This window comes from Parasteatoda tepidariorum, chromosome 5 (genome assembly GCF_982258835.1).
Source record: "Parasteatoda tepidariorum strain Cologne lab strain chromosome 5, Ptep-v5.0, whole genome shotgun sequence".
NCBI lineage: Eukaryota > Metazoa > Arthropoda > Arachnida > Araneae > Theridiidae > Parasteatoda > Parasteatoda tepidariorum.
Window position 1 is genome coordinate 58,138,322 of NC_141759.1, and position 15,969 is coordinate 58,154,290.

Genomic DNA, 15,969 nt, shown 5'->3' on the forward strand with positions numbered 1-15,969 from the left:
TTTTACTCTATTTTTTGTCTGAATGTGCAAGTTTATAAAGAATGCATACATATACACTTGTACGTTCATCCGAAAATTACACTTTAGACAACAAAAAAAACGCGAGTCTTTAACATATCACAACATAAACTAATAGGTATTATCGTCTTTCTACCACTCCCTACATAGTAGAGAAGTTCGGATTCATTCGAGTGAATTTAAAAAAAATTCTGGTTAGAAATGTAATAGGCAACTGCGTAAAAACTAACTGAGAGAGAGAAACCGATTGCGTAATTGAAATCAGCGAGACGAAAATATCTAGGATTCGTTAAAAAATTTCATGCAACTGAAACAAAAAAATTGCTCCTCAGTATTGTAACTCTAGTGAATTTAAAAAAAAGTTATCACTGGTTTTGACAATGTTGTCAAACATTATAAAAACTAGTTTATAGAGTCCAGTTTCCCCAGTCTTATTATTTAATGAATAAAGGAAATATAGCAATACACTTAATTTAAACTGCTTTTTATGTTACTCCTAAAATTAAACCACTGAATTCATGGTACTGGAAGCGTTTTCATGAATAGAAGTTCAAGGGAAAACAAACTTAATTTTAAGAACAATTTAAAAAATAAAGCCCAAAAATCAATTTTTTTATAAGTTTGATAAATTTTATTTGGTGAGTTTGTTTGTATATTTTGAAACCATAAAAAGGATTACACAACCAATTAAGAATCACAATTTATTTTTCTCAAACAATATGGAGATCAGCTGCCTCTAATATTTACACATCTGCAAGGTGGGATGAAATGCATCCCAGTTGTATATATATATTTATTCAATGTACAATTAAATACAATTTACATTAAAAAAAAAGTAAAACTAGAATCACAGATGACTTGCATTTGAGCAGAGTCAATTAGAAAAAATCAAACAAACAAGAAAAATTAAACCTGAAAACTTGCAGCAACATAGCTGTCATAATTTATCACAATTAGAAAAAAAAGTAATAAAAATAAAAATTTAAAGTCACAACCAGAAATATAGCAACTTTGTGTTCAAGTGGATAAAATATTTTTTTAAAATTAAATATAATGAATTTTAACCCTTAAATCAAATTAATTTTAACTTTTTCAATTCATGAATAAAATTTATTTTTCAAGCATTTTCTTTTCAATCCAAAAACGAAAAAAAGAATGATATGGAAAACTTCATTAGCTCCACGAATACAATATTTAACAGTTATGAGATCCTATGAAGATCAGAATGAATTACCACTTTTCAAATTGTGTTTTCATACAATAAAGTCGATCATGGAGCAATGTACAATATTTTAATTATTCAATTTCTATAAATATTTTGCACAAAAACAAGTTTTCATGCAAGTTGAAAAAGGAAATTATGTAATTGTTTTATTAATTTGCAGATTTTAAAAAGTGTAATTTTTTTTATTAAATTATAATTGGGATATTCTTTGTGGTTTCAGATTAAAATTTTTTTTAGAACAGAACGTAAATGTTTTAATTTCTTTTTTTAAAAAAAATTATACCTAAATATTCTTTACATAAAAGGAACTTATATTATTTATCGGTGCAAGAGAAATGTTTGGAACACTACAATAATGAATATCTGCTGTTTTTTCTTTCCACAGCAAAGTTAAACATGAAGTTGAGTTTTGACAGTTGATAAAAATATTAACTAACCCAGGTCTAAATTAAAAATAAATACATGTTTGAAAAAAAGTACTAATACAACATTAAAAATAAAAACTTATTTCTAAATAATTCTCTAATTCATCTAATTTTCTAAAAAAAATAAGAACTTATTTCTAAAAATTATATTAAAATAAAAACTTATTTCTAGAACTGCATTAATTTCATTGGTTATAGGACATTTTATATAAGAAAACATAATCTGTGTCAAAAGTGAGAGACTTTCTTTAATATTTCAATTGCAATTTTCAGTAGTATAACAATTTTACTGCTGGAAACCAGTTTTCTTCAATACATTAACGGGATGAATAGGAAAATTAAAATTATAGCAAGAAAGATTGCTGTAAAAATACAATAAATATGATCAACAAATAGCGCAAGAATAGTGAAAAAGTCAATGGTAGTTAACCATTGAACAGGCGCAACTGGACAGTTCACCTAATAAACTTTCCGATTTTTTTAATTTAAGTGTTAGATAAAAATATATTTGGTGGTTTTGCAAGCATTTTTGTTTTTTGCAAGCATTTTGTTGTAAAACTTTTAGCAATAAATTCAGTATGATAAATTTTAAAACAAACCAGACAAACTAAGTGTCACGTAAATATGGGTCTTGTATACACAGGGCATCGTCAGAATGCCGGCTAAATATGGTACTCGTAACAAAAGAGGTTTAAGATTTACTGCAAACTAAAAATTTTAAACACAATATTTAATAACTGCTTATTTCACATTTACACTTAAAAGCTTTTAATAGTACAAATAATAAAAACAATTGAAAAATGAAAATTTTAGTTGGCTTATATAGTACAGCATGTCATATAGTAATTTCAGTCCATTCTTTATTTATTAATTCTGAGATCAAATTATTTTGTTTGCAATGAGAAATAAATCTTGTGAAAAAAATGTTAATTGAAATATATATATATATGCTATTTTATAATAGAAGTAATTAAATCATTAGAAAGTAAAAATGAAATTTGTTTTCTTTTAATTAAATAATATATTAAATATATAATTGGTTTTTATTACATAACCAAGTTGATACTTAGTTACTAATGAATAGTTACATTATTTTCAATAAAATAAAAAAATATAATATATAAGATATTCATTAAGCATTTTTTTCTTTGTGCAAAATGCGTTGCCTTTTGGTTAACATAAATCACAGTTTCTTAATAACAGATAAAACATTTTCTAAAATCAACACTTATTAATAAAATTATACACTCACATTTAAATTAGTTACATAGTTCAGCAATCACCTAAAATGGTGAAGGCGTTAAATACAACAGAATTGTTATTTGTTTTTTTTACAACAAAATCTACCTTGAAAATGTGATAAAAATATGTAAAACTCTAAGTTTATAGTTGTGGTAATAAAAGCATTAAACCTAATGCAAAAAAGAGATTTGTTTAATTACAATATACAAAAATTTTCTTTTTTAAAGATTTAAATGATATAAAAAATAATTAGAATTAAGAATATTTTTTTTTGGTATTAAAGAGTGCATAAACAGTTAATAGGTTATAAAAACTATTATATACATTAGAAAAGTTGCAATCAAATATGTTTTGCATTTGATATACACTACAATATACATTTTCAGAACCTACTACATACAACAAACATAATTAAATAAAAAATTTAATTTGAATTTTTTTAAAATTAAAAGTGTAAAATGAAAGTATTTGAAGAATCTAGGTTGATCTTTGCAGAAATATTTCCTTAACCATTTCATTTTTTTACACAATTCATTGATAACAATTTCTTTAGTAAAGCTTAAAATTTTGGTTTTTGACTAGAACTGTAACATTGAAATAGTCACACAATACAATTTAGCCCCATTAAATCTACTTCCTAGGAGAACTCACAGTTACAACTCAAATAATTCAGTTAAAAACATTGAAAAATCATCACATCAAAGGTGATTGCTGAAATATATACATATATTATATATTAACTATATCTATAGTAAAAAAAACTTATTCAACAATTTAATCCCATGGAGCATCAATATCATCCCAAAATTCAGGATTCAACTGGACAATTGAATGCTCTTGAGCGATGGCAGCAAGTTCTTTTAGAAATTCCTCCAGAACTACAGCACAAAGAATTGCATTTTTAGCCTTAATTGATTCAATCTCGCCCTCCAGTGAGAAAGGAGCTGGTTTGCTGACGTACCTATAGAAAGAATTCCACATATCATAAAACAAATCTGAGTCACTGTTATGGCCAAGTGATAAATGTTTCAAACTTAAATTGTTTGGTTTTTATAACAGACTGAAAGAAAGTAGATCATTATTTTAATCTGGATTAAAGTTTTTATAAATACAGTTGAACTTGTTTGTTGCTAGTCTTGATTTCGTGATTGAGATAAGGATTTTTTTTAATGGTTAATTTAATGTTAAAATCATACTTAAACCTGCGTTATACTCTTTGTAAATAGAATAGGCATCTTAAACTTATAAAATTTCTCCACTCTCTACACTTTTCCCCTCTCCATTCCCATGATTTTGACAAATCTTGCTTTTTTTTCACCCTACAGCAGTATGTTTTAATAAGAAGTTGAAACATACTGCCATGGGGGAAAATGCAAGATTAGCTGAAATCACAGTAACAGAGATGGGAAAAGTATGAAGAGTATAGTGCGACTCAGATTTAAAGGAATTTTTCCTAGAGTTAAACTGCGTAATTGAAGCTTTCTGGAAAAATAGGATCCAAATAGTCATAAGTATTTTAACTTCAGTAGTTTAAAACATTATTTTTAGCTAAAATTGCTCAAATTTTTTTTAAAAATCTAGATAAGCAGTAAAAATATAAAGTCCCTCATATCTGTTTTACCATGAAACACATACCCATTTCAGACACAAGCCTATAGCTAAGCAGTGGATAAACAGGAAATTCTATTCATAGTAACAAATATTACCATGAAAAACAGCAAATAGATTTTCCTGCTGTTAATGTGCCTGCTTTTATGCACTAATTGCTTGTGAATAATGCTCCGTGGTTAAGGTATTGAACTATCACGGTGAAGAACTGAGGTTCAATCCCCAGTGGCGGCATAAACCACTCTAGCCTCTGATTAATGAGTACCAGCTTGTGGGTGAAATAAAAGCAGCATGTGTACATTGCCACAATCACACTGTTGATTTCAAAATTGTGGAATCTTAATTTTCCATGATCCTTTGGCCCACAAAGGGCTGTTGCAGGAATGCTATGCTTTATAACTGGCGTTGAACAGCCAACCTAATTCAGAGTTTACGACTATCAATGTTCAACTCCATAGCCTAGAAATTTTTAACCCAATCCAGAATCAAAAGGGTCAGTAAATGGATGTGTTAACACGAAATTTGCACGCTTTAATAAAATAGTATTTAAAAAATTGGAATTGCAATCGCCACAAATCGAACGCGTCAGAAAGTAACTAAAAATCGAGCGTCGTAACTAACTTCGTATTAAAACACCAGATGTTGAAAAATGAAATGAAAATCAATCTACCGAAAAACGATTGGAAATCTATAGAAATTTACGATGGAATCATAACGAATCAAGCCTGCCAAAAAAAGTATCACTCTAATTTGCTTATTGTCAAAACATAATATTAGAATAATTACAAAATTAGTATTAAAAAAAAAAAGAAACAACAAAGGCTAAAAAAAAGACATCAGGAAATAACATGGATTTGAAAAATCATGTGAAAAGTGCTAAAAAAATAATAAATGACTGCTGAAAAAACTGTCATCAATTGTGATGGAATCATCATGAATCGAACGCGTCAAAAGTATTCAAATTCAAAAGTATAGTGTCCAATTTTGAATGTCATAATGGCATCGTATTAAAAATATCAGAATCAGATAAACCATGTTAAAGGAATCCAAAAAATAATTATTAATTGGGGATAAATTGTTATCAAATTATGACGGAATCGTCAAGAATCGAACGTTTTAAAGAATTGCACATTGTAACACATTCTAAATATATATGAATTAATTTGAAAAACAATAGGGAAGCAGACAAAAATGATAAAAAAACAAGTAGATTTACAAAAAAAAAAAAAAAAAAAAAAAACTGAATTAACTAAACTACAGTAAAAATTATATAGCTTTATAATTTTTATGTAGAACAGTAATTTTAATGATTCCCACGAATTCTTAACAAGTAACAAGTTTAATTAAAACAGGCATGCTTTGAGCTTGCCAAGTCAAACTCCAGATTTCGACTCAACGATGTTAAATTCCCCAATTTTTTGGACAATTTCTAACTTCCCTGCTTTTTCAGGTAGCATAGCAACCTTGTTACAAGTATAAGTCAGTGCTTATTATTATTTTTTTACCTTAAGAATAAATTAAATAAAACCTGAACAATTTTTATTTTGATATCTTTTAGTTCAATTTCGTGAATAATAGCTTTTAATTTGCATAACTTTGACCAACCCAAGTTTAAAAAGCAAATTGCTGCAAGCCCTTAATTTTTATCATAAATAAGTACCACCGTTTATGGTTTTTAATGAGATACACAACTATCATGGAATAAAAGGTTTTTTAGTTTGTTTTAGAAAATGACCCAATAACATCATAAAATTTTAACAAAAAAATTCGCTAGTGAAATACTGTTACTAAAAAAATGATTTAAAATGTTTAATAACTACATAATTAGCTAAATATAAAATACTTTTTAACTAAATGATAACTTAACACTCCTAAACACTTTAGAAGAAGGGATGATAATGAACAAAAACGATTTTTTTTCTTTCAAAACCTAAGCTTTATCTTTTTGCAATACATAATAATTACATAAAAATTATTTCCAAACTTATTTACTGTATGAATTTTCATGGGAAATCACAAGTATAAGGCATTTTTAGCATTAGAAATTATACTAGAGTGATATTTTGCTATACTGCACATTTCAGTATATATATCAGACATATTCATGATAACTAAATACATCATGAAGAGCAAATATGAATTTATAGTTCTACATACCTGTATCCATGTCCATCAGAAATAGATTCTAACACTGGCTCTTTACTAAGGGCATTTTCTCTTTGTCTTAAGAAACTGCTACTTTTACGAAACAAGTAACTAGTAAGACTTCTACGTCGAGGTTCTCCTGTTAAGAATTAAAAGAATTATTTAGCTTTATTTTAATGAAAAATGAAAGAAAAGAATTTAAATAATAATTAACATATCTGAGTCAAAGCCTATATTTTTAGTTTTGCAAAATAAATTTCATATTTGAATCTTTTTCAAAAATAAAGTCCTTCAAATTGCGAGATTAAAAACCCAATATGATAAAGGATTGAACTAAAAACAATGTAAAATCAACAAACTAAAATTTTATTTAAAATTTTGTTAATAATTTTTATTATTGATTGCAGAAAATGTGCAATTAAATTATGTTAGCACAAAACAGTAACAACAATTAGCTTAAAATATCTTTCACTTACGTTTGGAATCCACTTTATAGTTTTTTGCTTTGGGTTTTGATTATTTTAGCACTTGATTAATGGAATGAAAGTCATAAATGAGCAATTTTGGAAAGCCTTAAAAAAGATTTGTATTCTGAGTTTTTTTTTGAAATGATCATTTTCTAATTGAGATTTTTTAAGACTAAATACTTTGATACCTAAGCCAAACTGGACCAAGTTTGGTATTGGACCAATAACTTTCTGCAATACAGTGAAATATCAACGATGAACAAAATGATAGTTATGTAGCTCAAAGACACTATTTATTATATTAACATGGAAACACTGTTTCAAAAACAAAATAAAGAAGTGAAAGGAAAAAGCTACAAATTTCCAAAAGGAGAAGCTTATTTTTAATGAATCTATGGGGAAACAGATCTATGGGGGAACAGAAAAATAATTGCTTCAAAAAGAACAGAATCTGGCTGAAGAATCCCTATGCGTTAAAAGGTGACGGGTGCATATTAAATTCGTCAAGGTCACAAAGTCCTCCAAGTTCCCATAACAAATCAGTACCTCAGGGGTAATGAATTGGAGATAGATCGTTCTCTGGTTCGAGTTAATATTAAGTTTTGTGGATAAATGAATGCAGTATCAATGGGTCCTCGTCTAAAACAGACTGTGACACGCATGTGTGTGGCTGAAAGCATTTTCTTGGCCATAGATGGCACCACTGAAAAACAAGAAATGCATTCCTCTGCCTTAAACTCGATTGGTTTCCCATAGTAGGCTTGCTGGTATTAGCAAGTGAGATGAGAAACAACAACAGAATCACATTGTGAGGTAAGTAGTCAATTCACCGACTGGCCATCTAATTGTGATATCTGTCTTAATTAAGAACAGGAATTGTTTTTCTTTTTTTGAAAAATAGAATACTTTTTTAAGCCTTCAAAAATTTTCTGCAAAGCATTTAAATAATATCAATTTTAAAAATAAGAAGATTTTAAATGGAACATGGTTCATACCTCTTTGAATTTCTACAATGGGAGGACATTGATTTAGAGATCGAGAATAACTTCGAACAGTATTTGATTCTTGCATATGTTGAATCCTTGTGAAAAGAAACCGCTTACTCTGCTCAACTAAGTCTTCATAATTATCAACAGAATAGGAATAGCTGTCTACTTTTTGCTTCAAAGAACCTAAAACCTGACACAAAAAATTATTATCTATTCATTTGTATATTATTGTAAATTCTTAACATGTATTAATGTACACAATACAAATTACACTCAAATTATCAAAGAATCAGTTATAAATCATTAAAAAATTTTTAAAGAAAATTATTAAATATTTTTTCACATGTTCATGGAAATTTTTTCTCAATGTAAATTTTTTTATTCATTAAAAAGAAAACAAATTAAATTAATACAAAAAAGAGTCATTGCGAGTAAAATACTTTTCATTCTATAGAGCAAGATATGTTGGATTTTAAGAGCATAGCAAAAATGTTCCAGCCCAGTATCGGGCACTGTACATTATTACAGCATCTGTAGATTTTCTTTTTAGTTTATTTATTTATTTTTAAAAGCAAACAAACTATTTGGGGAAAATGTTTCCTTTTAAAAACATCTCTAAACTTGTGTTTCAAATAAAAATTGAGAGAAGACCTTTAAAGATTTTTTTCTCTTTCTGTTATGTATTTACAAGCTTATCTATATAGAGATTTATCAATCATTTTTAGTATCGTTGTATAAAATTCAACTTATATTCAAACATAAAGTGTTTTATATATATGAACCTTACGTGAATAAATTTTGCTACACGTATCTTAGATTAAGCTGAATATTTAGAATGATAATCTCCGTCCGATTGTGTTGAGGTGGCAGACAAATTTGGATTTATAAAAATAGTGTTGCAGATTCATTGCGTAAATTCTCCTACCAGGCTTGGAACTATAAATTTTAATTATATTTCATTTAATACTTGGGAAGTTGATCTTTAAAGGCTACTGTTTAAGTCAAGTTTTGCTACATGCATCTTTGAAGAAGCTGAATTTTTACAATGATAATCTCTGTCTGAATGTATTGAGGTCGCAGACAAATTTGGATTTAAAAAAATAGTGTTGCAGATTCATTCCGTAAATTCTCCTACCAGGCGTGGAACTATAAATCTTAATTATATTTCATTTAATAGTTTGGAAGTCAATCTTTACGAGCTATTGGTTAAACCAACTTTCTTAGCCAATACAGTGGGTCCTTCAAACAAATTTAGACATTAAAATAAAAAATCCAACATTTGATTTTGTTCTGCATGTTTACATATGAGACATATTTATATAAACATGACACATATTTATATAAACAGCCCTTTTCAGTACTGTAATGCATTTAATGTAGAACCATCCACAGAATAAAACCCCAACAGGATGGTTCTGGCTTTAAAACAATTGCATCCATTTCACTATGCTAAAATCATTTATAGGAAATATTATTTAAAAATCTATGGAGAAACATTTTAAATTCTTTTTTCTGCTATTTTAATTTACTTTTGTACAATTTTCCTCTCTATTGATGCATTAATAAAAGTCAGTGATATATTTTTTCCAATATCTAGTAGAACACAGTAACTTTGGGATTATTGATAAAAAAAATTAAGTTTTAAGAACAACATAAAATGATGAGGTCTGCAAACAAAATGTTTTCCATGTGAGGGTTTACCAGCAACATAAAGATATTAAACAAGTACTGTAAATCCCAGTGTTTAAGTAAACTTTTTAAATCTCCAAATTTTACGAAAATCAGAGAGTCAACATAGTGAGACCGTTATGAACAACTGTATCAATTTACTCTTTGTAACTCTCTACTATGTACATATATCGTGTAATAAAAAAAGTGAAGAACGTTAAGAAATACAAGATTCTTATTAATATTTAACGACAGGGGCATTCTCATTCCGTTCATTGGCAGACTTGAAAAGATCTGTACGAATCAGACTCGAGAAATTAGTAATGTTTGAAACTTGTTTCTTTACTAAACTTACATTAAAAGTGGTTGCCAGGATCTGTTAGTCGCGAGAAGAAATTTTTTTTTACAAAAAGCAGGAAATTTCTGTGGTGCTTCTATAGACGTCATGTGTCAAATGATACTAGACATGTGGCAAAATGCTGACTCAAATGCAATCGTAAAATCTTTTAAAATGTGTGGAATTTCAAATTCTTTGGATGGGGTTGAAGGCAATTTTTATATGCGACTCAACAGATGAGAATGAAGAAGAATCCTTTGCAGAGTGGGGTTCTTATGATGATATTGCTAACGTAATTGAATCCAATACAGACGATACTCTGGAGTCATTAAATTTGTAGTTTTATAGAACATTTAAAAAGTTTTCATTATGTTATCTTTACTTATTCTCCCCGTGGCAGAATCGCAGTGACACGGCGACATTGTCGCAGAACGTTACAAAGTTCTTGCAGAAAGATTTTTCTTTTGAAAAGTAAAAAATTTTGTTTTCTTTTATACAGAAATTTACATGCAATCTTTGAATCATACATAATCACCCATTTGACTTGCTCAATTTACGCCGATAGTATCGTAAATCGCAGTAATGTTTCAATTGAATTTTCGGCAGTTATTGCTATTGATATTAATTTTTGCATGTTTTTAAAATATCCCGTTATATTTCAAACAATATGGAAAATTCGAATCGTGCATTTGAGTATTTACTTTCTAAAGCATAATTCTATCGAATTTTTAGCAGTTATTGCTATTAATTTCTTCATAGATTTTAAATCCGATATCCTTTATAGAGTCCGATTCGAGTGATTTCGTCGTCGATCTTTCTTCCGGCAACGCATTGCAGGATTTTAAATTACTTTTTCATTATGATGATTAATTACAAAATGCGAAGAGGGAAATAAATAGTGTGCCCCTCCCCCAAAAAAAAACGCAAGGATATCACCCCTAATATTAGAATAAAAATTATTACGTGTTCAATTTAAAAAAAATTATATTAGTTTTTGTTATTTTAAATTAGTAACATATATGTTTGTTATGATTAAAAGTAGCTTGAAGAAAGATATTAGTGCTAGAGTTTTGTTGCAGATAGCTTGAAAATATTCTGCCATAGGGCTTATTCTTATCATTTTATCTAAATGTAATTTAAAGTATTGTTTGCGTGGCTGCAGCTGGTTTGTCGTCGGCCTTCTGAGCCCAAGTCTGTAGGTTCGATCCCCGGCCCAGACACCGGATTTTCGGGATGCAGAAAATCCTCAGCGGCCATGTCGTATGATTATGCGGCATGTAAAAGATCTCTGGAGTGCCTTATTGGCTCTTGGCATTTCCAGCAAAATTAAATTCCTAGTGCACTTTAGCATCCAAATAGAGTCTCGGTGCTACCATTTAGTGTGGCAGAAACTAGACGTCCAAATTAACATGACCAACGGTATCTCACCCATTGTGGTGGTACTGAAAGAGTGAATACCACCTCTGGAGAAGGCACTAGGTCTGCTCATCGACAAGACCGATTGTGCAGCTCATTGGAAATAAAAAAAAAGTATTTTTGTTATTGTGTAATTTAAAGTATTGTAAAAAAAAATATTCATCTGCAAAGAAAATGTGATGATAGAAAAATGCAATTTTAAAGGTAAAACTATTATAAATCTTACCTGAAACAAGGATCGGACGGTTGGCTGGAAAACTAAGGAGGGATTTAGAAGAAATGACCGCAGCAGAGGCTGTGGGTAGCAGGCTAAACGAGAAATGAGACCAGTCAAGTGTAAATTAGTATATACATCATTCTGCATCATCATTTCTAGCCTTGCAAGTATAATGCTTAAAAATGGACCAATATTTGGAGTCCCAAATGACTCCCAACTTCCAGGAGAAGCTGGACTGTTACTTTTTGTACTTGTTTCAGATACTGATGTGGAACTTCTTTTTAAATCAGTTTTTGTAGAAGGAGGTATACTTATAAATAAAGAGGAGTTATTTTCATTAGATTTGGCACTGATAATTGTCAGAGATGCATTGTCTGAGTCCTTTTCAGATATGCAACTGTCCCTACACTCAAAAACTCCAGAGTCTGCATTTGAGCATTCGTCTTTCAAATCGGCCGGTTCGGTAAAGCAGACGTGAATTCTACCTTCGAAGCCAACACCTGCGTCTAACTCATTGAAATAACTATCAATTGTTTGCAAACTGTCTTCAACGCTATCCTTGGAAGAAAGTGATTCTGTAGAACACACTAAGTTCCAAAACGTTGTTTCATCTTCTGCTTTGACTATTTGATCGAGTATGTCAGAAGGTATCGATCCTTTGTGATTGTCTTTCAAATTAGTTACTTTTTCTGTTCTTTCAATGGCAATAGATCTGTCCCTTTGTATTTGGTTAAATGTGTCCTGTAGAACTGCTAAATTTCTAGAGGACAGCTCCAAAACTTGGCGATCGGAGTTAATGTTGGCTTTTTGAAGTAGATGCTGATTTTTCTCATCTTTATTTACAGAAACTTTCGCACTACAATTTGTTTCACAACTATTAGGCTGTATTTCTTTAACTTGAGAGTCCGTAACAGAATTTGGAGGTGGATCGAGGCCATCGTAGGTAAACGACCAGCACCTACATGCGAGAGTACAAGTTTTCACTTTTTTATGAGCATCTCTCAAATAGTCCATGTAACTAGATAGTTGTGTTTCAGGTATGTTCACATACCATTGAGTCTTAGGAATAGCAGACTGAAGTCTTTCGAGTTCCCCAAAAGCAAAGCTATTAGTGGACGGTGATCTATGATGGCGCTTTATACGAAGACTTCCACCCCGGCTGACTGGTGGCAAGTTTTCCATGTGGTTGATTCCGGAGAATGGCAGCGATGACAGAGGCGTACTTTGGCTAGTTGTGAGCATAGAGTTTAGACCAGTATTATGAAGCACCGACGATGCTGGAATGAGAGATAAGAATTTGTCCGCAGCTTGATTGTACAAGTCCGCATCTCTCACTCTACTTCGCTGGCTCACCATAACATGAGAGCAAGGAATCAAATACCTGTAAGAGGAAAGGTTTTAACTTTTTTCATATTTACAAGAAGTTATTTTTTTAAATGCATTATTTAAAAAATTTACATTAATTTAAAGAACTAAGTATAAAAAATCCTAATTTTTTACTTTATTCACAGTCTTGCTCTTAATATATTTTTTTTTTTAAAAAAAAACAGATAATTAATTTGTTTTAAAAAACACAATTAGTGAACATGCCTTAAATATAATTTGATTACTTTTTATATATTTTTGAATAGCTTCTGGTAATCAAAAAATGTTATTCAATTCATATACAGTCGAATCTCGCTAACTCGAACCTCGATTTTTTCGATATCTGGAAGAAAAGTAAATTCCCTTCAAATTTCCTATACACTCAATGTTAAAAAAAACTTGATTTCACGAATTTTTTTTTCTAATCCCTCGATAACTTGAATTTTTTTCTCTCCATGAATAGTGTAGATTTTTCTTCTGAAAATACAAAACTATTCCAAAAAAAAAAATTCAACAAATTAAGAATAGAAAATCAATTCTCATAATGATAAACTTTTTTTTAAAAATGGACATAAAGACTTCAGTGGCATGGAATGATGCGTCTTTCTCTATGATAATGAATGGCTTCAAGAAGGCTGGATTCATTAAAGATCACGTAAGTAGTCAAACAATCAATATCGTTAATCCTGCTGAAAACTACACTGAAAAAGATTGGTACAGATTGACCGGACTCATTAAACTTGATGACATGAAATTTCATGATTTTGTAAACGTAGATGATGCAGTAACAGTGCGTGGTCAAAGGGATGATAGCATCGCTCAAACGAACGCTTCTTGTGAACTATCAGAAGAAGAGGATGAGGAAATCGAAGATTTACCACCCAATGTTACTAACAAACAAGCACTTTCTGCAGTGGACACTGCAAGGAGATTTATTGAGAGGCAGCCAAATATGTCACAGGAGACATTTAAAGCTATAGTCCACTTAGAAAGTGTTACAAACTTCCTTACGCATCTCTAAAGCAAACAACAATTAAATCTTTTTCAAATGAAAGTATAAAAACTGTTTTTACAATAAATATGGAATAGTAAGTAAGGTATGTAAAGAGCATTTTTCTTCATTCTACCATCGATAACATTCGATTTTCGGTATCTCGAATTTTTTCTCCTCTCCCTTCAAGTTCGAGATATCGAGGTTTGACTGTATAAATTGTTGGTAGCATATGTATAGCATCAAATTGTGCAAGCTGAAAAAAGAAACTTTTTTAATTCTAGAAAATCACTTGATTAAATTAATGATTGATCTATTTTGCTAAACTTGCACCTAAAAACTCTTTTAATTATGTGGAAACGATAATGTAGAAGCGTGCATAACAAAAGCAAAATGTAGAAATCGAATGCATATATAGTAACATAAAAATAAAATAGCAATTATATTAGGCATAAGTATGATTCATGAAAAAAATCAATATTGACGTACCTAAAAACTAATTCAAACAAAACATCTTCGCAATTTAGTTCCAGCAAACTTTGAAACAATGACATCGTAACAAGACAGAGCTGTAAAGAAATAATAATACATTTTACACTACTTATTTCAGGAACTAAAAAGTACTACTAATAAAATAATGATATACTAACCCTTGTTTGTGCCCCTAATCGATCAACTAAAGAATTTAAAATTCGATGACCATCATAACAGGAACTGAGAATGAATTTCAAGAACATTTGTATTAAAATTGGTTCAGTAATTGTACGTATGAAAAGTTCCAAATATGCAGTAGTAGCAACAATTTCCTCTACTGTGTTCTAAAATATAAAATACATTGATTTCTAACTTTAATGCAATGTTGAACTTGGTGAATTTTTATACACAATAAATAATTAAAAACCGAACATCAAGACATCAATAATTGAAAAATTTGGAATTTTTTTTTCTTCTAGACAACTAAAGTAATAAACTTAATATTTGTTTTGAAAATAAAATGTTTCTATAAAAATTAATTATTTTACTTGTGCTCATTATCTAACTTAAAACTATCAAACATATCTTCAAACAATGCAGTCAAACTTAGCTCATAACAAGTCTTGATTTAACGAGAGCCTAGATCTGATGAAGAACTCAATACTTTGATGTTACAAAGTTAACTGCTTCCAGATTAGTAATCTAATGGTAAATTAAATATTTTTTAGACAAAAAAAAATTATAAATTTTGACTTTGTCAAACTTCATCAAGAAAAATAAATAAAGTTATCACTTTTATGCATAAATACATTTTCCAGTTTCAAATATTTTAATAAATCTTGTTAAAGTACTGATATTAAAAATTAACATAAAAACCTACAAATCTTATATTTTTAAATTTGAATACGTAAAAAAATCTAAGGCATTTTATACAAAACAAAAAAAAAAAAAAAAAAAAAAAAAAAACACAATAAATTATTAATTAAATTTGCTTGCAACATGAAAAATTAAAATTATTTGCTGTCATTTTTTTTTCCTTCTAAGTCATGCAATTCAATTTTTTTTCTTTTAAAGTTTTTCTTGAACTAGTAGATTTTGACAGTTAAGTCATATAATTTAGTTTCCCTGCTTCGACAGCAAATTCATTAGTGGACTTAGTAAATTCATCTGCGCAGTGCAATAATCTAAGGAGTTTCTAAAGACTAATTTAGAAATCTAAGTAGTTCCAAGAACTCCTTGGAGACTATTTTATTTCTAAGGAGTTTCTAAGGAGTCTGTAGGCACCCTGAAAATGGTAAGGAATGCAGTTAAGTCTATTGGGGCACAGCTTGTTTTAAACAAACAAAACCTGGTTTTAGTGAGCAATATTTTTGTCATTCAGT

At 29.3% G+C, this 15,969-nt stretch overlaps 1 protein-coding gene across 6 annotated transcripts in view; it reads right to left on the minus strand.

Moving 5' to 3' along the window:
* Positions 1 to 3,481: 3,481 nt before the first annotated feature.
* Positions 3,482 to 15,969, minus strand: part of LOC107440695 (FHF complex subunit HOOK-interacting protein 1B) — a 28,504-nt gene continuing 16,016 nt past the window's right edge. For all 6 annotated transcript variants that reach the window (XM_071185961.2, XM_071185960.2, XM_043051949.3 and 3 more), the window contains 6 exons: positions 14,764 to 14,931; positions 14,603 to 14,682; positions 11,767 to 13,138; positions 8,126 to 8,309; positions 6,676 to 6,802; positions 3,482 to 3,871 (listed from right to left, as the gene is read on the minus strand). In XM_071185961.2, the coding sequence (XP_071042062.2) occupies positions 3,685 to 3,871; positions 6,676 to 6,802; positions 8,126 to 8,309; positions 11,767 to 13,138; positions 14,603 to 14,682; positions 14,764 to 14,931 (2,118 nt within the window). In that variant the 3' untranslated portion in view covers positions 3,482 to 3,684. The remainder of the gene's footprint in view (positions 3,872 to 6,675; positions 6,803 to 8,125; positions 8,310 to 11,766; positions 13,139 to 14,602; positions 14,683 to 14,763; positions 14,932 to 15,969) is intronic.